Source organism: Carassius auratus, chromosome 45 (genome assembly GCF_003368295.1).
Source record: "Carassius auratus strain Wakin chromosome 45, ASM336829v1, whole genome shotgun sequence".
Taxonomy (NCBI): Eukaryota; Metazoa; Chordata; class Actinopteri; order Cypriniformes; family Cyprinidae; genus Carassius; species Carassius auratus.
The window spans coordinates 4,208,181-4,224,210 of record NC_039287.1 but is presented as its reverse complement, the minus strand read 5'-3'; the positions used below and the strand labels follow the sequence as shown (position 1 = coordinate 4,224,210).

The 16,030-nt window shown below is 37.1% G+C and overlaps 1 protein-coding gene across 1 annotated transcript in view; it reads right to left on the bottom strand.

The window, feature by feature from the left end:
- LOC113062977 (neuroblastoma-amplified sequence-like) overlaps positions 1–16,030 on the bottom strand; it is a 125,055-nt gene that overhangs the window by 56,588 nt on the left and 52,437 nt on the right. Inside the window, 8 exon segments of the mRNA XM_026233094.1 lie at positions 852–928; positions 4,468–4,591; positions 5,219–5,332; positions 5,853–6,026; positions 8,351–8,422; positions 9,061–9,218; positions 10,498–10,611; positions 15,418–15,531. Coding sequence (XP_026088879.1) covers positions 852–928; positions 4,468–4,591; positions 5,219–5,332; positions 5,853–6,026; positions 8,351–8,422; positions 9,061–9,218; positions 10,498–10,611; positions 15,418–15,531 — 947 coding nt within the window.

Below are 16,030 nucleotides of genomic sequence, written 5' to 3'. Positions count from 1 at the left end.
AAAAACATTATTGTGTTAATTAGGGCAGTATTGGTGATATTTAAACATAAACAGTACAAATAAATATGTATTTTTGTATAATGAAACACGAGGAGAATCAAAACATTTTTGTTCAATTGTTTATTCTTTATGATTTCTATAGATAGTGATAGATCGCTATTGTGAAATTTTCGTGGAGTTACTAGTACTTACTAGTCCTAGTACTTAAGTAACTAAATCTGAAATAAATGTTAATAAAACTATAAAGAAATATTTGTACAAAAATAAAAGAGCAAGAAGAAAAAAAAACTAAATAATTAAAAAAATACTAACACTTTAACTGAAATTAAAAAGAAAATTTAAGATAAAAATATAATGGAAAATATTTCTAAAGCTATAATAGTAACTCAATGATACTAAAATAACACTGGTTCATATATATATATATATAGATAGATAGAGGAGGACAATGGCCACACTAACAGCGCATCTATTTCAATTCAGCTTCACCTGATAATCAGCTGAGAGGCATCAATGGGCACATGCTATGAATTTTACACCCATCAGGATCTTTTCAGATGATTTCATTAGAGCATGAACCAATCGAGATCAGGAAAATGCATTAATATAATTTGAAATGGAGGCCCCGGACGTAACAGGACAGAGGCCAACTGGTATTAGACTTCATATTCAATTGTTAGCGACTTTTAAAACCGTTTTATCTTTGGCTGCAGATAGAGAAATAGTTATGAAAAACCATAATCTGAGGCACCAGAGCTCTAGCATGCCCTGCTGCACACACACACACACACACACACACACACACAGAGTCACAGAGAGAGAGAATCTGCAAATAGAGCAGTCAGACTCACCTGAGGTAGAGCCAGTAAATAGGCCAGAGCGAGTGTCATATCTTTGGGAAAAGCATCACTGGCCAGCTGAAGGAGCACTGTGGAAATGACAGAGGAGATGGAGAGAGAAAAGAAGGATGAATATTTCAGAGTTATTACTGCAGAGAAGCACCTCCTTGCTGTACTGTTACATGATGTGACAGAAGAAAAAGAGAGGGAGGAAAATGAGCTGCTATGGCTCTCAATGGCAGTGTATAAACCTCAAATGTGACTGTCACAGCAATACTGAGAGGATGCAGATTCAGACCCACAACATATTCTTATCCTTAACCAAAATACCACTTTGAAATGCAATAAGCTACAAGAGGCTATTCACAGGCAAAATCTCCTTCTCATATAATCTCAGGTTTGTCCTAATCAGAAACAACAAGAAGCCACAGAATATTTTGTTGTTTGTCTGGTGACCATTTCTGAGGCGCTGCAATTAAACAGCCCCGCCCACAATGGAATCTCATTGGTCCAAAATACTTATTAGCAGTATATAAACATCAAATATATTCAGAATCATCTTTAATTCCTACATGAAAAGAAACGGACATCTTAAAAGTAGGTTATAGAGAACATATGGTTCAACAGCCGATCTACACAACACATGATCATTTCCTATGGCCACCCTTAAATGTATGCAATTATGACTTTGTAAACTTTACCTTATTTAGCAGTGAACAAAACCTTACAGGGACTGTGGCTAAATTTGATCAGACCACAAACACCCTGAGGGATGATAGTAAACATTCATTAAACCTGCAGCAACACACACAAGAAAAATCGGTGCAAAGCTGGTGAAGAAACGTTAGTTTGGTCGAAACAAAGACAGACTGCTGTGCAGACATGTACAGCGCCAGACTCTCAAACAAGATTAGCAGGTGAAGCGAGCGTAATTTTTCAGGCAGCCCATGAGTTCCTCTTTCTCACAGAACTGCAATACAGTGTTGGGTTTTATTCAACTATTCTGAGCCTGTGATGGTATCAAAGGCATTTTGCACGTCAAGCAATCCTTGGAAAGACTGTTATCAAAAACAGCTGGAGCTGAGGGAGTCTTGCACGTGTGGAAATAACAAAGGTGGGAGTGTTCCTAACAGTAACAGTTTAAGTGTTCTCAGCTGTTTGACAGCTTCTTTTAACACATCCTTCCTCAAAGTCCCTTTAACATTGAAAACTAGAGAGGTTTGGCTTCACACAAAGACACAGGGTGCTGATGATCAGATATGGTGGTTGTCATTATAGCTAAAGACTTGTGTTCTGTTCTGTTCTAGAGTGTGTATGTGTGTGTGAACGACACTTTAAATATGCACATTATAAACTTCCAATCTATACACATGACTGATGCTGACAGGATGGAATAAATTAATGTATTATATATATATATATATATATATATATATATATATATATATATATATATATATATATATATATATATATATATATATATATATATATTAAATAAAAATTATGAAATATAAAATTATTACATATTTTCTATTTAAATATTAGGGTTATTGATTTAACTCAATCTCATTAGTAATAATATATTTTTTTTTTTATGCAATTAATTCATAAAGTGTGTTGGACTTGAAGCAATATTGCGCAGACTGATCAGAATTGAAAAGCTATTCGAAAGCATACAGAGCCGTCTGATCTCTATAGTTCTTGCTGAACTTTGAAATCATACACCGATCAGTCTGCACAGCACCACTTCAAGTCCAACACACCTGTAGTGGATTGCTGATGAACATGATGCAATGCAAAAACTCACTGCGTGATGTAACATATAGAATGAAGTCATATGCCCCTAAAATGTAAGAAATTGGGGGGAAAAAAACCCTGTATGAGATATAGTTAAGCAATATCACATGATCACATGCTGTTTTAGTCCTGAATAAACAGAGTACAATGTGATACTGATTTTATAGAGCAGTGCAATAAATAACTTAATATTGTGTTATATTTTAAACAAAATATTACAGCCACATCATAACTGTGCATCTCCAAGCAACACACAATTCCTGAAGGCGTTTTGAATGAATAGTGTGATCCAATTATTCAATGACCCATTAACTACATAAAGAGACCCATTAACTACATTCCAAAATGAATCAGCTGTTTAAATGAACAGAGTGAATGAATGACTCAAATTATTCATGAAATTATTACTGCCAACTACTGGCAATTTTAGTTTCTTTATTTACGATATAATTTCATAAAACAAACAAAAACTTTTACACACTTTAAAATCTGAAAATCTATATTATTAAAAAAAAAAAAAAATATATATATATATATATATATACACACACACACACACATTTCTGAAGCTTTTTGTAATATTTATTTCATGCTTTTTTCATGTGACACAATAATGGCTTTAAACTATCTTTTGTGGGTAATTTCTCAGCCAAATTTGAAGTACAATTAACATGCAATTAATTCAATGAATTAATTGTCACACTGTGTAATTAAATAAATAAAACATTTTAATCGTTTGACAGCCCTAATAAATATACAATGAAATTTTAAAATACATATTTAGTTTGTTTATGATATTTAGTAAATCTATATTGTATAATGTAATGAATACAAATATGATGAAATATAATGAAAATAATGAAATATATAAAATAATGAAATTTAATTTAGAGATTATTTTATCCAGCATAAATCAACAACAATTTATAATCATTAATATTTTTCTAATTTTTTATATACAAATATTTTAGTATTTAAAATATATATTTTATTGATATATTTATTCCATCCTGCAAGGATAAAGTTTTTTTATTTATAAAAATAGCACTGTTGCATAGTCAGAAGCGTGATGACCATATCAGCAGTGGGACGCATCCTTAATTCATAACCTTTAAGCGCTTCACACATAAGCACCGAGATTAGAGAGGACATGAGTGCAATACCTAAAACAAGAGCAAAGAACCATGACTCTTCTTATAAGAGGAAGTGTATTCAGCATACGTTTTAATGTGCAGGTCATTAATTTAGCGTTATCAGCCCGACACAAGCACTTTCCTTTCATCTCACGTTCTCTCACACGAAGGTGACTTTATGTCTGCCGTGCGCAACTGAACGACAGTGACACTGAAGGAATTAAAAGAGCGGTAAAGGGAGGATTGCTATTTACATTCTTCCACCAAAGTTCCTGCACCCCTCCCATCAGTCCGCATTGATTTTCTCATTTGCCTCATCCATCTTGACGCAAAAGGCCTTGATATTTTGACTAGCCGTTATCTCGCTTGTATCGGGAGGGTGCGCATTATTTACTGCTGTCTGCTTGTGGTGAGTACACATTAATTAATCAATATGATGCTATTCTTCCAGACATGTAGCCAGCTAGTGGTGATACATCAGGGAGACAAGAGGCCAGGCGAAGGAATCGCTGCTACCTGAGAATCTGCCCCGGGGCAAAGGATTACAGCATTCCTAGCAAGGACACTGCAGCTAACAAGAGGGTGATTAGATACTGATGGCAGACACTTAAATAGGACGGTTGAGGTCACCAGTCACCATGATTAGAGTTGATTTTAAATGCAAATATTTGTGTACTGCATATGAGGAGCACTACCTTCAGTTGCAGGAAAGAGATTCTGTCCCTCGCTGTTGGTTTCAGCCAGTTTGCCAGTCCGTAGTAAAACTTCAGCAAAGTCTTCTTGAGGGTTGTAGTTGTATGATGAATACACATCCTCGGACTGAAAAATTTATAGAGAACAGGGAATATTACACTTTGCTTTTGGCTTATTTTTTCCGACATTTTTTGCATAAAGCTTTGAAATTCGACCTAAAATATACATATATTACATGACAGAAGCCAATACCTGTCAACTGAATTTTAAACTCAACAAAGTTGAATGTTATATTTATAACTTTATCACGAGTCATCACCTGAATAATTGGCAATAGAAGCAGCTGTTGCACTGATACAGAAGACTTTTGTTATGTATTATTGTGAGCCAATACAATCTACAATCAAGGTTTTGGGGTCTGTAGGACATTTAAGCTTTCAAATTCTGCTTTTCTGCTTTTTGGAAGTAGAACTTGTGCATGCACATTCCTGAAACGTGAAGAAAGAGTGAACAAAAACCTCAACCATAAATCCTGGGAACACTAGGAAAGTCAAACAGCAAAATGATACCATACAAGTAAACATAAATGTGGTCTACAAGATTTATTATGCTATATCCCAAGTCTTCTGAAGCCATATGACAACTACATGTAAAGAATAGCTTGATGGTATTCACTGAAAGTGGAAAAAATAAAGCTGTAGGAAAAACACCAACAGATGAGAGCCAGAAGGATGGAGATCTAGTGAAATTTACCGTGCTGACGTATGGATCATTGAACAGCTCCTCATAGAAAGGACTGCACCCCTGCCTTTCCAGATCTGTGTTCTGATTGGCTGAACCAGTATGGCTTCTATCCACAGCTTGTCCCTGAGAGGAGATAAACATTCATTAAACATTCATAGAATATTCATAAAACATTCACAGACATGCATGCAGGACCCATTAATGTTTCAGCCGCGCTCAAAAACGTTCATAAGGCGCCAGAGCCTTCTGCCAAGGACAGGGGGAGTTTTTGATTCTGGCCTTGAGAGACAGTCAATATGGAAGGGCATTAGAAATGCACAAGCTTCAGCTTGTCATCGACCATTTCACAGGAAGGACTCGGGCGAATTTTATAGAAACAGGAACTCAAAAAAACAAACCGCTTCAACAAAGAGACACGCAGACGTCTGCCGGGGAGAAGTTCATTCAGTCATGCCAGGTTTTAATGGCCTAACAAAATCTGCCAAAAAAATGTGCAGACGAGTCTTACTGATGAGGTTTGTCCAACCTGTTCCCGGCAGCTGTGTTTTGAAGAGAACTGAGATACATAATGGAGAGAGGCACGCGGTTACACTTCAGAGAGCGGCGGACAAAACCTTTCAGGCTGAAGTTAAATGTGACTTACGTGCAGTGGGCGAAGTAAGCTGAGGGACTCCCTCCACCAATGGGAGTCGCTGACGGCGGTCAGCACGGCTCTGGTGGTCGTGGTGGTGTTGGTCAGGACCTCTAGAGTGCGGGCTGTGGTTCTGTGCAGCAGGTCTGCGGGGTTAATTGATCCAGGAACAGCAGCTCCGGTCTGCTATGGGCAGCCAAGAAAGGTTACACATGAGCCGTATTGATCAAATTACAGCGGCTCTAGCTGAACGACAGTAAACAACATAAATACAGTAGGATTTGCTTTCTTTCTGTAGAGACTGTTTGATTTTCTCACTAGGGGTTTCAAGACAGTATTTTCGGTAAAACTAGTGTAAACCAAAAGTGCTTTTGCGAAAAGTGTATTATAAACAAAAGGGAACAGACCTGACAGATAAAAACCATGACGCAGTGACTTACTGCACAATATCACCCCCCAAATTTTTTTTTCATACATGTAATATCAATGGCATATATATCAGTAAATACATTTTATATTGACATTTGATAATACTTTTCCTGCTGTATAAAAATTATACTTCATATTATTTTTTTTTATTTTATTATGCTACATAATATAAAATTTCAGTTTATTTTATTTATTTTTATATCCATTTATAAACAATATAGATGGCTGGAGGTTTTGTGTGAGTGTGCGCATGCGTTTGTGTTTTGTTTTTGTTTTTTAATGCAGAAACTGCAAGAGAACAAGGTCATATTAATGCCACATATCAACAAATAAAATTTCATACATCAGGAATTCAAATTAAGGGTAAATAAAAAAGTACTATAGATTTATTTACAATCAATAAGTTGTGTTATAAGTCAAGTTAATTTATTTTATTTTATTGTGCTTAATTTTTTACTTATTCAGACATTAATTACACTCAGGACAATACACTGTGGCAGTGAATAGGGTCAATTTTGATTTCATGTTTATGTTTGATATTAATTTTGATGTTAATTTTAAGGCTAGAACAGTCAACAAAGCTACAAGTCAGGCTTTGAGATCTGACAGATATTTGTCAGAAGTGAACTTCTAAATGCACCAAAATCAACATGGGGAGTCTTTATTCTCTGCTGTTTATGCACAGACAAGTCCAATCATGAAAACTTGGGTAAAATGGTAATTGCAAAAATGGCCAAAAGTGGTGGTCTAAATGTGATTAATAAATCATCCATCAGAGGCTATAAATGTTATCAAGATGCAATAAGGTGACAAGTATGCTAATTTACTCGAGGCAAGTGTTACCCAGTGGGGAAAATACAAACACAAAGAAACTGGAGGAAATCCCAGGAGGGACAGAAATTTCCATTTAATCCTATAAAACAAACAAAAGCGCTACTATAGTCATCACATCGAGCTAAATTCGACATGCATTATAAATGAAGGCATAGGCACAGAGAAGTAAATTGACACCTGAGCGAGAAAGCTCTTCGCCATCAGTGGAGCAAATCACCGCCTGCTCACTGTAGCAACATGACAAAAACTGAAACAATATTTAGATGTTACCGCAATGCTAGGTGAACTTTTAAAAAAATATCATAAAAACTAAGCAAAAATACATATTTGACCTCATCAATACTTCATTCAGCTTTAAATGCACATTTAGCAGATACACAACACACACACACACACACACACACACACATTTACGCTAATGTATTTTTGTGCGCACATGAATTTTTAAACATGTCTATGGTGTCTTTTATCATGGTGAGGTGAAAACAGTGCTTGCTATGAGTAACATAGCTGAGCTCTAAAGCTATATTTACACGGTATGAAAAATGCAGAGAGAGTCTGTTACTGAGGCATAGAACTCAGAGTTCAGTCAAAGCTTGTGCTTTAAAAGTCCACTATAATATAACGATCCAGGAGAAGATTTTACTATTTTATAGACATGAATGAAACATTGGCACTCATGTAAACATTTCTAAAGAAAGCTTACAGACAGCATGAAGCCCAAATTGACCCTTTTTACTTTCTTATTGCAGGTTCATGGTCCTATTGTGAATGATGTATAAGTGCATGTTATTATAAATAATAATAAAAAAAAGTTTATAATCTTGATTTTTTTTTATATAATTTTTTTTTATATATATATAATTTTACATTTTATGTTGTTGTTTTTGTCCTTTTTTGTGTGTGTGTGTATTTATACTATGGAATTCATTAGTCAGCACATTACACCATTTAAATGACCATTAAAATTAACAAATAAAGGGAAAAGGTGTTAAATCAGTGAAAAAAAAAATATATTAAATGTATTTTACTTCTTTCATATGTTGAAAAGCGAAATTCCACGGACACACCAAAGCACTGACTGTGCACATACAAGCTTTAAAAAAAAAAAACATTTTAAAGAAGTCATGACACAATATTCTAACTGGATAATTAGCAAAAAATTATTGGAAAAAATTTTGCTCCTCAAAGTGAAACTCTGAAATAAAGATCTCTGACATGATGTATGCAGAAGCGCTGTTCTTTACCTCTGACAGCTCGCTGCCTGTTTTCTGCGCTTGAGAAGGATCAATCTTGTAATTTACAGCCTGGTACAGAACCTAAGACAAGAGAAGAGAGCGAAGCATTGACTTTTCCACTCCTGCCCTTCAGCAAAACACCTTTTCTCTCTTCAATTTTCTTTGCTCTTAAATGTTTAATCGTTTTGGCAGTATTTATACTTGACAGGGCAGTTAAACTTATTTAAATTACTATTCCATCCCTCAATAAATTTTCTTTTGAGGGTTTCAATGTGGCAACTATCTTGGTATACGTAAATCTACTTTAGGTCTGTCCTGAAAGCAGCCTGACACCAAAGAAGTCAACACAGAGGGAGATAAGAGGCGACTTGAGCTGGAAGAAGTGCTTAGGGGGTAATAGTGTGCGTGTTGGAGACGATTTCTAAAACTTAAAAGCTCTGCTTTAAGTCTGTCTATGCATACTATGTCCAACACAACATATGCCTATACACAGAAACGAAGGAAGAAATGAAACTTGGCAAAAATTCTATAGAAGAACTATTCAAAGCATTCCAGCTCAGATCAGGAGTTATCTTTTAACGTGAAGTGTCAATTACTGTTTATTAATAACTGGAAATATTGCATGTAGGCCTACAGGTAAAACACTACATGGACACTGGCAAGTATCTCTCTACACATATAAAATAGTTAGAGGGACATCTAAGTGAACAAAAAGGCACCTGTGTTTGAAGGGAACTGGAAGCCGTTAACAGATTCTGGATGCTGCTGGGAGGACAGTGTGTGAGCGCGAACGCCATCAGCTTCTGACGGGCAGAAAGCTGTGAGTATGCCTCACACTGACCCAGCTGAGCGCACACATTCCAACCATCACTATAGCCTAGAGTAAGAAAAAGAGAGCAAAAAAGGAAATTTATGGAAAGCAGTCATATGCAGGAGACAGGAGATTTCAAACTGACTTTGAAGAAGGAGGTCAGGCATTTCTTATGTGTCAAAGACAGCACTTTTCAGGGCCTGATTGCTTTTCAAATTCCAATTTAATTCATGAATATTTAATTACAATATGAATTTGAGTTTAAGGAAGAACAATGAATATGGAAAAAAAGTAGCTGATATACAAATAATACAGACAGACAGATAGATAGACATAGATAGACAGACAGACAGACGGAGAACAATATAATGATAAATTGAATGATGAATAGAACGACAGAACGACAGACAGATAGAATGGTAGACAGAACAATAGACAGATCAAATGATAGAACAACAGACAGACAGATAGATCTGCCCAGAAACAACAAAAACAGCAAACCCCACAATCCCTTGCTTCAGCACTAGCCATTGTAGTGCCGTGGTTTCAGCTAGCATAGTTTCAAGAATCTGTTGCAGTTTTATTCTTGTTTTTCCATCCATGGCTCTTATTTCCTCGTGTATTCGGTAAATCTTTCTAATCTCTAGCACTCTCCCTCTGTTCCTCATTCTCCATGAGTGACTGAATAATTACACAGTGAAGCAGGAGAAAGGCTAACCCATTTTCCACACTGATGTTAGCGAGGCTGTGAGACTGCTGCCGATAGCAATCAGAGATTAGCACATCTTCTGTTCTCAAGCTTGCATTAATCTACCCCAGCCTGAAGCATATACGCGCACACACACACACGCACACAACACCAGTCTCTTTCCAACATCTGATGGCGCATTGAGTGAAAAGCACCATACAAGCGCACACACATAAAACACCTTTGAGCTCTGACTAGAGATGCATCAGACTGGAATGATAAAGATGGCCCTGCTGATCACATTCAAAACATTCTGTTATTCAAACTTTACTTAAGAAAAAAACAGAAGTCTGCAAGCAAATTTCGATGCTGTAGGGTTGATGTACCATTGAATAATTCATTTCTATGTCTTTTTAATGGTTTGTGGATAATGATTTAAATCATTTTGAAGAGACTGCACTCACAAAGAGCAACTTCTAGCCAAACTAGCAAACGAAATGGCTTTTCTAAGTCTGCTGATCACACAAAACTGTTAAGATCCAAGATTTTAAATAATAAAAAAAGTGTGATCGCTGAAAATCTGCAGTGCATTTCTGATTTGGATTTAAACAAAGTGGAAAGTGAAGTGAGTTTCAGAGTCAATCTGTTCCAGTTTACCTGCAGCCATCAGATCCTGGCAGTGGATGTAGGAGGCCTTGAAGTCCTGACAGCGGAGAGCCTGTTCTGCCAGCAGCGTGAGCACCTGACCCTTTCTCTTGGCCTCATCATCACCTAAACCAACACCAAAATCATCACACAACTATAAGACAAGACAAATTCTGGAACATTTAAAGGAACATTTTTACTTGAGAAAGCAATATTTTGGATATTATATGGACTTGTATACAACAGTTTGATGTTAAACGCCTTGATTTTAATTTGTTCATTACAAACAAACATCTTTTCACTCCACAAGACATTAACTGATGCACTGGAGTGGATGTTTTAAGCGCTCTCTCCACCCTCAATACCATGACTGAGGTGCCCTTGAGCAAGGCACCAAACCCCTAACAGCTCCCCGGGTGCCGCAGCATAAATGGCTGCCCACTGCTCCTTGTGTGTTTTCATGGTGTGTGTATGTGTGTGTGTGTGTTCACAGCTGTGTGTGTGCACTTTAAAATGGGTTTAATGCAGAGCACGAATACTAAGTATGGGTTCCCACACTTGGCTGTATGTCACTTCACTTCACTGCAGATGATCCATTGGTGAGCAAGTGATGTACTGTAATGTTAAATTTCACCAAATCTGTTCTGATGAACAAACAAACTCATCTACATCTTGGGCTACGTTCACACTGCAGGGCTTAATGCTCAATTTCGATTTTTTGAAAAAATTTGATTTTTTTGCAAGGCTGTTCACATTTCCAATTAAATGCGACCTTTTGTGATCTCCTGTGTAAACGTGAAATGACCCAGAAGTGACCCGGATGCGCAGAAGAGTACTCAACGGTGAACGATGTCACTCGTTGTTTGCGGAAGTAGCTAACGTTAAACATGGATGTCAACAACAGTGTAGTCAACAGCGGAGCTCTTTTTGCAATATTAAAGTTATTTTCCCAACGGAGCCAGCACAATTACAATTTCCTCGTTTTAAGAAGAAAATTAAAAAGAAGGTTTTTGGCCATGGCGTTTTGCGGAGCAGAGTTAGCAACGTCGGTACAGAGAAATGTGTGGGTGCACAGTCGCAGCCAGGAGTGGTGGGATACTGATGTGAGTGGCTCTTCTCGTTCCCGCCTACTTCAACGCAGAATTATGATGTTTGTAGCGAATCAATGACGTACGGGTCAGATACATGTGGCCTGGCCGTTCAGACGGAGGTCGCATTTCAAAAGATCGGATACGTATAGGATTCAGGACCACATACCCAAGTGACCTGGGTCCCATTTGAAAAGATCGGATCTGTGTCGTTCAGACTGTCATGAAATATCAGATACAGGTCGCATAGGGGCAAAAAAAATCGGAATTGGGTCGTTTCAACCTGCAGTGTGAACGTAGCCTTGGATGGACAGAGGATGATCAGATTTTCAGAAAATGTTCAATATTGGGACAAACTATTCTTTTAAACCCATCTATTATGATCATCAGCAGCAACAGCACATTTCATTTCAGTTCAGATGAATTTAAAGAAATCGTCACTTTTTCAAAGTTCACTTTCAAACTCCTCAACATTCTTCTGTCAGGATCTGATCACTATCATATATGAAAAAATATAAACACCATAAAACGTTCATTTACTACTCAAAAGTATATTCATTTCCTTTCAAATGTTTTTCTGATAAATTCCTGGATGGCTGCTTCAATGTACAAATATCACAATCACATCTCAGAGAATGCACTCTTACACGTCTCTGATCTCAGTCCAAAATAAGAAAATATAAAAAGACCATGAATCCTGATGAAAACAGTGATAGGGGTTGTTTTTTTTTTCATTAAAGTGTGTGTCGAGCATCAAAGACCAGACAGGCAATAATACAAGAGGAGGCAGGAGAGTGAGCATCCACATGTGCGTGAATGTCTGCGATCCCCATGGATAGGATTATTGACCAGTAAAATCAAAAGGGTCGATACAATGGGAAGTGGCCTTATTCCAAACGGATTTATGAGTGACATGGAAGTCTTGATATGCCAGGAGTATTCATAGCTTTCCATTTCTCCTCATTTCACCTTTCTCTTATACCAGTGCAGATACAGGCACAAGTGCGCTGACATACACTCACAAACAAAACAGCCCTACGGACATTAGTCGAGGGCAATACATCAAACACTAGCACAGCGAACACCCAGTCACTTCATAGAGAGCTAATCAATTCCACTATACACGACAAGAAGAGCTTCTGATGTCCTGCGTACTGATCTGCCTGACATCCACAGAAGAGAAGAGAGTCCGAGCTCTGGAGTCACCTCAATTACCCCTGCAACCAACACAAGAACTGATCGCCTGAAGACAGACATCCATGCTGGCTCACAAAATAAGTGGCCAAAAGCGATTTGAAAGAACATTCAACTATACTTTCACAAATGGGGAGCACTTTGGTGTCCCTTGACTTTTTCAGAGGCACCAACTCCATACTTTTTGATGTGAGAATTAACTTGATATGTTAGAAAATGCTATATAAAAAGCTATTTTGGGTCTGTATATCACTTCTGATATATTCAACAGTTAAACTACAACAATGTTGTGATTTGTGATCTGATAGTTAAAGGGTTAGTTCACCCAAATATCAAAATTATGTCATTAATAACTCACCCTCATGTCGTTCCAAACCCATAAGACCTCTGTTTCTCTTCGGGACACAGTTGAAGATATTTTAGATTTAGTCCGAGAGCTTCCTGTCCCTCCATTGAAAGTCTATGCATGGTATACTGTCCATGTCCAGAAAGGTAATAAAAACATCAAAGTAGTCCATGTGACATCAAAGGGTCAGTTAGAATTTGTTGAAGCATCGAAAATACATTTTGGTCCAAAAATAGCAAAAACTTCGACTTTATTCAGCATTGTCTTCTCTTCTGTGTCTGTTGTGAGAGAGTTCAAAACAAAGCAGTTTGTGATATCCGGTTTGCGAACGAATCATTGGATGTAACCGGATCTTCTTGAACCAGTTCACCAAATTAAAACTGAATCGTTTGAAATGGTTAACTTTTTTAATGTGGCTGACACTCCCTCTGAGTTAAAACAAACCAATATCAACTAACCAATAATTAATTTACTCAAACAGTAAACCGACTGAACTGCTGTGAAGAGAGAACTGAAGATGAACACTGAGCAGAGCCAGATAACAAACAAAAGATTGACTCGGTCTCGAGTCAAGAACTGTTTCTGTCAAACACGTCCGATTCGAGAACCGAGGAGCTGATGATAACTGCGCATGTGTGAGTGAAGCAGACTGACACACAGCGGATCTGAACTGAACTGTTTCTTTTGGTGATAGATTCTGAACTGATTCTGTGCTAACGTTATGAGTGCGGGTAAACCGAAAGCTTGAATCAAGGGCAATCATCTCTGATGACGTCATTAGGTTGAGCCCAAAAGAACCGGACCGTTTTCTTCAACCGGTTTATTGAATCGAACTGTCCAAAAGAACCGGTTTGCGGAAAAGAACCAAACTTCCCATCACTACTGGTGATCCGAAAACCGATGCAACCGGATCTTGACTTGAGAATGAATCAATCGTTCGTTCATTATCTGGCTCAGCATTCATCTTCAGTTCTCTCTTCACAGCACAGTAAATGAATTACTCCAGGATATTAGTTTGTTTGAACTCAGAGGAAGCGTCAGCCACATTATAAAAGTTAACAGCTTAAGTCATTTGTGGATTAATGCTTATTGGAGACGCGAACCATTTCAAACGATTCAGTTCGATTTGGTGAACTGGTTCAAGAAGATCCGGTTATATTGAGTGATTCGCTCACAAACTGGATATCACTAGACTGCGGTGAAAACGCTCACATCAGACCCGGAAGAGAAGACAATGCTGAGCAAAGTCATAGTTTTTGCTATTTCTGGACTAAAATTTATTTTCGATCCTTCAAAAAATTCTAACTGACCCTCTGATGTCACATGGACTACTTTGATGATGTTTTTATTACTTTTCTGGACATGGACAGTATACCATGCACACAGTTTAAATGGAGTGACAGGAAGCTCTCGGACTATGCTCTTGTCTTACGGGTTTGGGTGGGTGAGTTATTAATGACATAATTTTAATATATGGGTGAACTAACCCTTTAATATGATAATGTAACCTGTTGTAATATAATAAGTAATGGAATATTTGTCTATATCTTCGGTAAATACCATGTAAATAATTCCATATTTCTCAATTTTACAAAAACTGATAGCTGCTTTCAATCAAAGCTAAATCATTCAACCTTGTACTCAAGATAGAAAAAAAATCTAAAATAAATATAAACAAATAAATAAAAATGTCACCTCTGTTCAAAAGTTTGGAGTTAATGTTTTTGAAAGAAGTTTCTTATGCTTTACTGACATCATGCTGATTCATAGAACTAACTGATCATGTTGATTCACATGAGGTCACATCTCTGATGCATTTCTTTTTGGGCTGTCCGATGCAATATTAATCTGTAACCCCTGAGCAAAGCAGACTTCAATTGAATTTCTACTTATTCATTCAATTGCTCACTCATGCACATTCATTTATTTATTCACAAGTAGATAATATACAGCTAAAATACAGCTTAAAAAGCACACTGGAAAATTAGCACTGTTTAATCTATGAAAAATAGGCACTGTACTGCACCATCTTCAGTTACAACTGTCTTGTCATTTTGGAATGTCATGAAAATATTTAGAACTTTCGAGGACTGCATTGGCTAACGACTAAAACAAAGCACTGGCTGAAGCGATGCCAAGAACTGATGTGGGTATTTTTTATCGTAACTGCTGTGGCAGGCTATCTTTGACAGTGTTGATGAATCTTTGTATCTGGAAATACTTCAGTTTAAGCATTTTTCTGCAACGGACATACAGAAACGGACCGCTAGCCTGATGCTGAGGGAAGTTTTAATTCGATTTTACCTGCAACGCGTAGCAGTCTGGCCAGGCTGAGGAGGAGAGTGGACTGTCTGTACGCAGTAGGACACTGAGAGATGCACTCCTTTATCAATGACAGACGATCCGTCCGCAGACGCACTGCAGAGAGAAAGAGGAAATGAGAGAAAAGAACAAAACAAGGAGCAAAAGTTAAGACCAAGCAGAAATGCAGTATGTACAGTCTAGAATAACCAATATTTGACCCACTGTTTCATACAAGCTGTGCTGCTTGCTAATTTGGTCATTTGTGCAGAATTTGTCACATGACCATATATTTACACAAAACCACATTGAATGATTCTTCTCTTTAGATCATGAGATTTAACTTTATGACTGATTTTACTAGATGTCTCCACATGGAGCTAAAGCCTTTTGTAACCTCTATAGAATATCTGACAAACAACATTATTTTTAACATTGCCACATATTTAGACAGACATACACATATAAAACTGCCTGTGACAGATATCGAGGAAAAGTGAATGAAATTTGTTTTCAACAAAATTATATTTGTGGGGTAAAGTGTGTCAGAAACTTTGAGTAAAGTTTTGGGGTGTCTGTGGCTCAAAAAATACTGATCGTAAGCAATTGCATACAA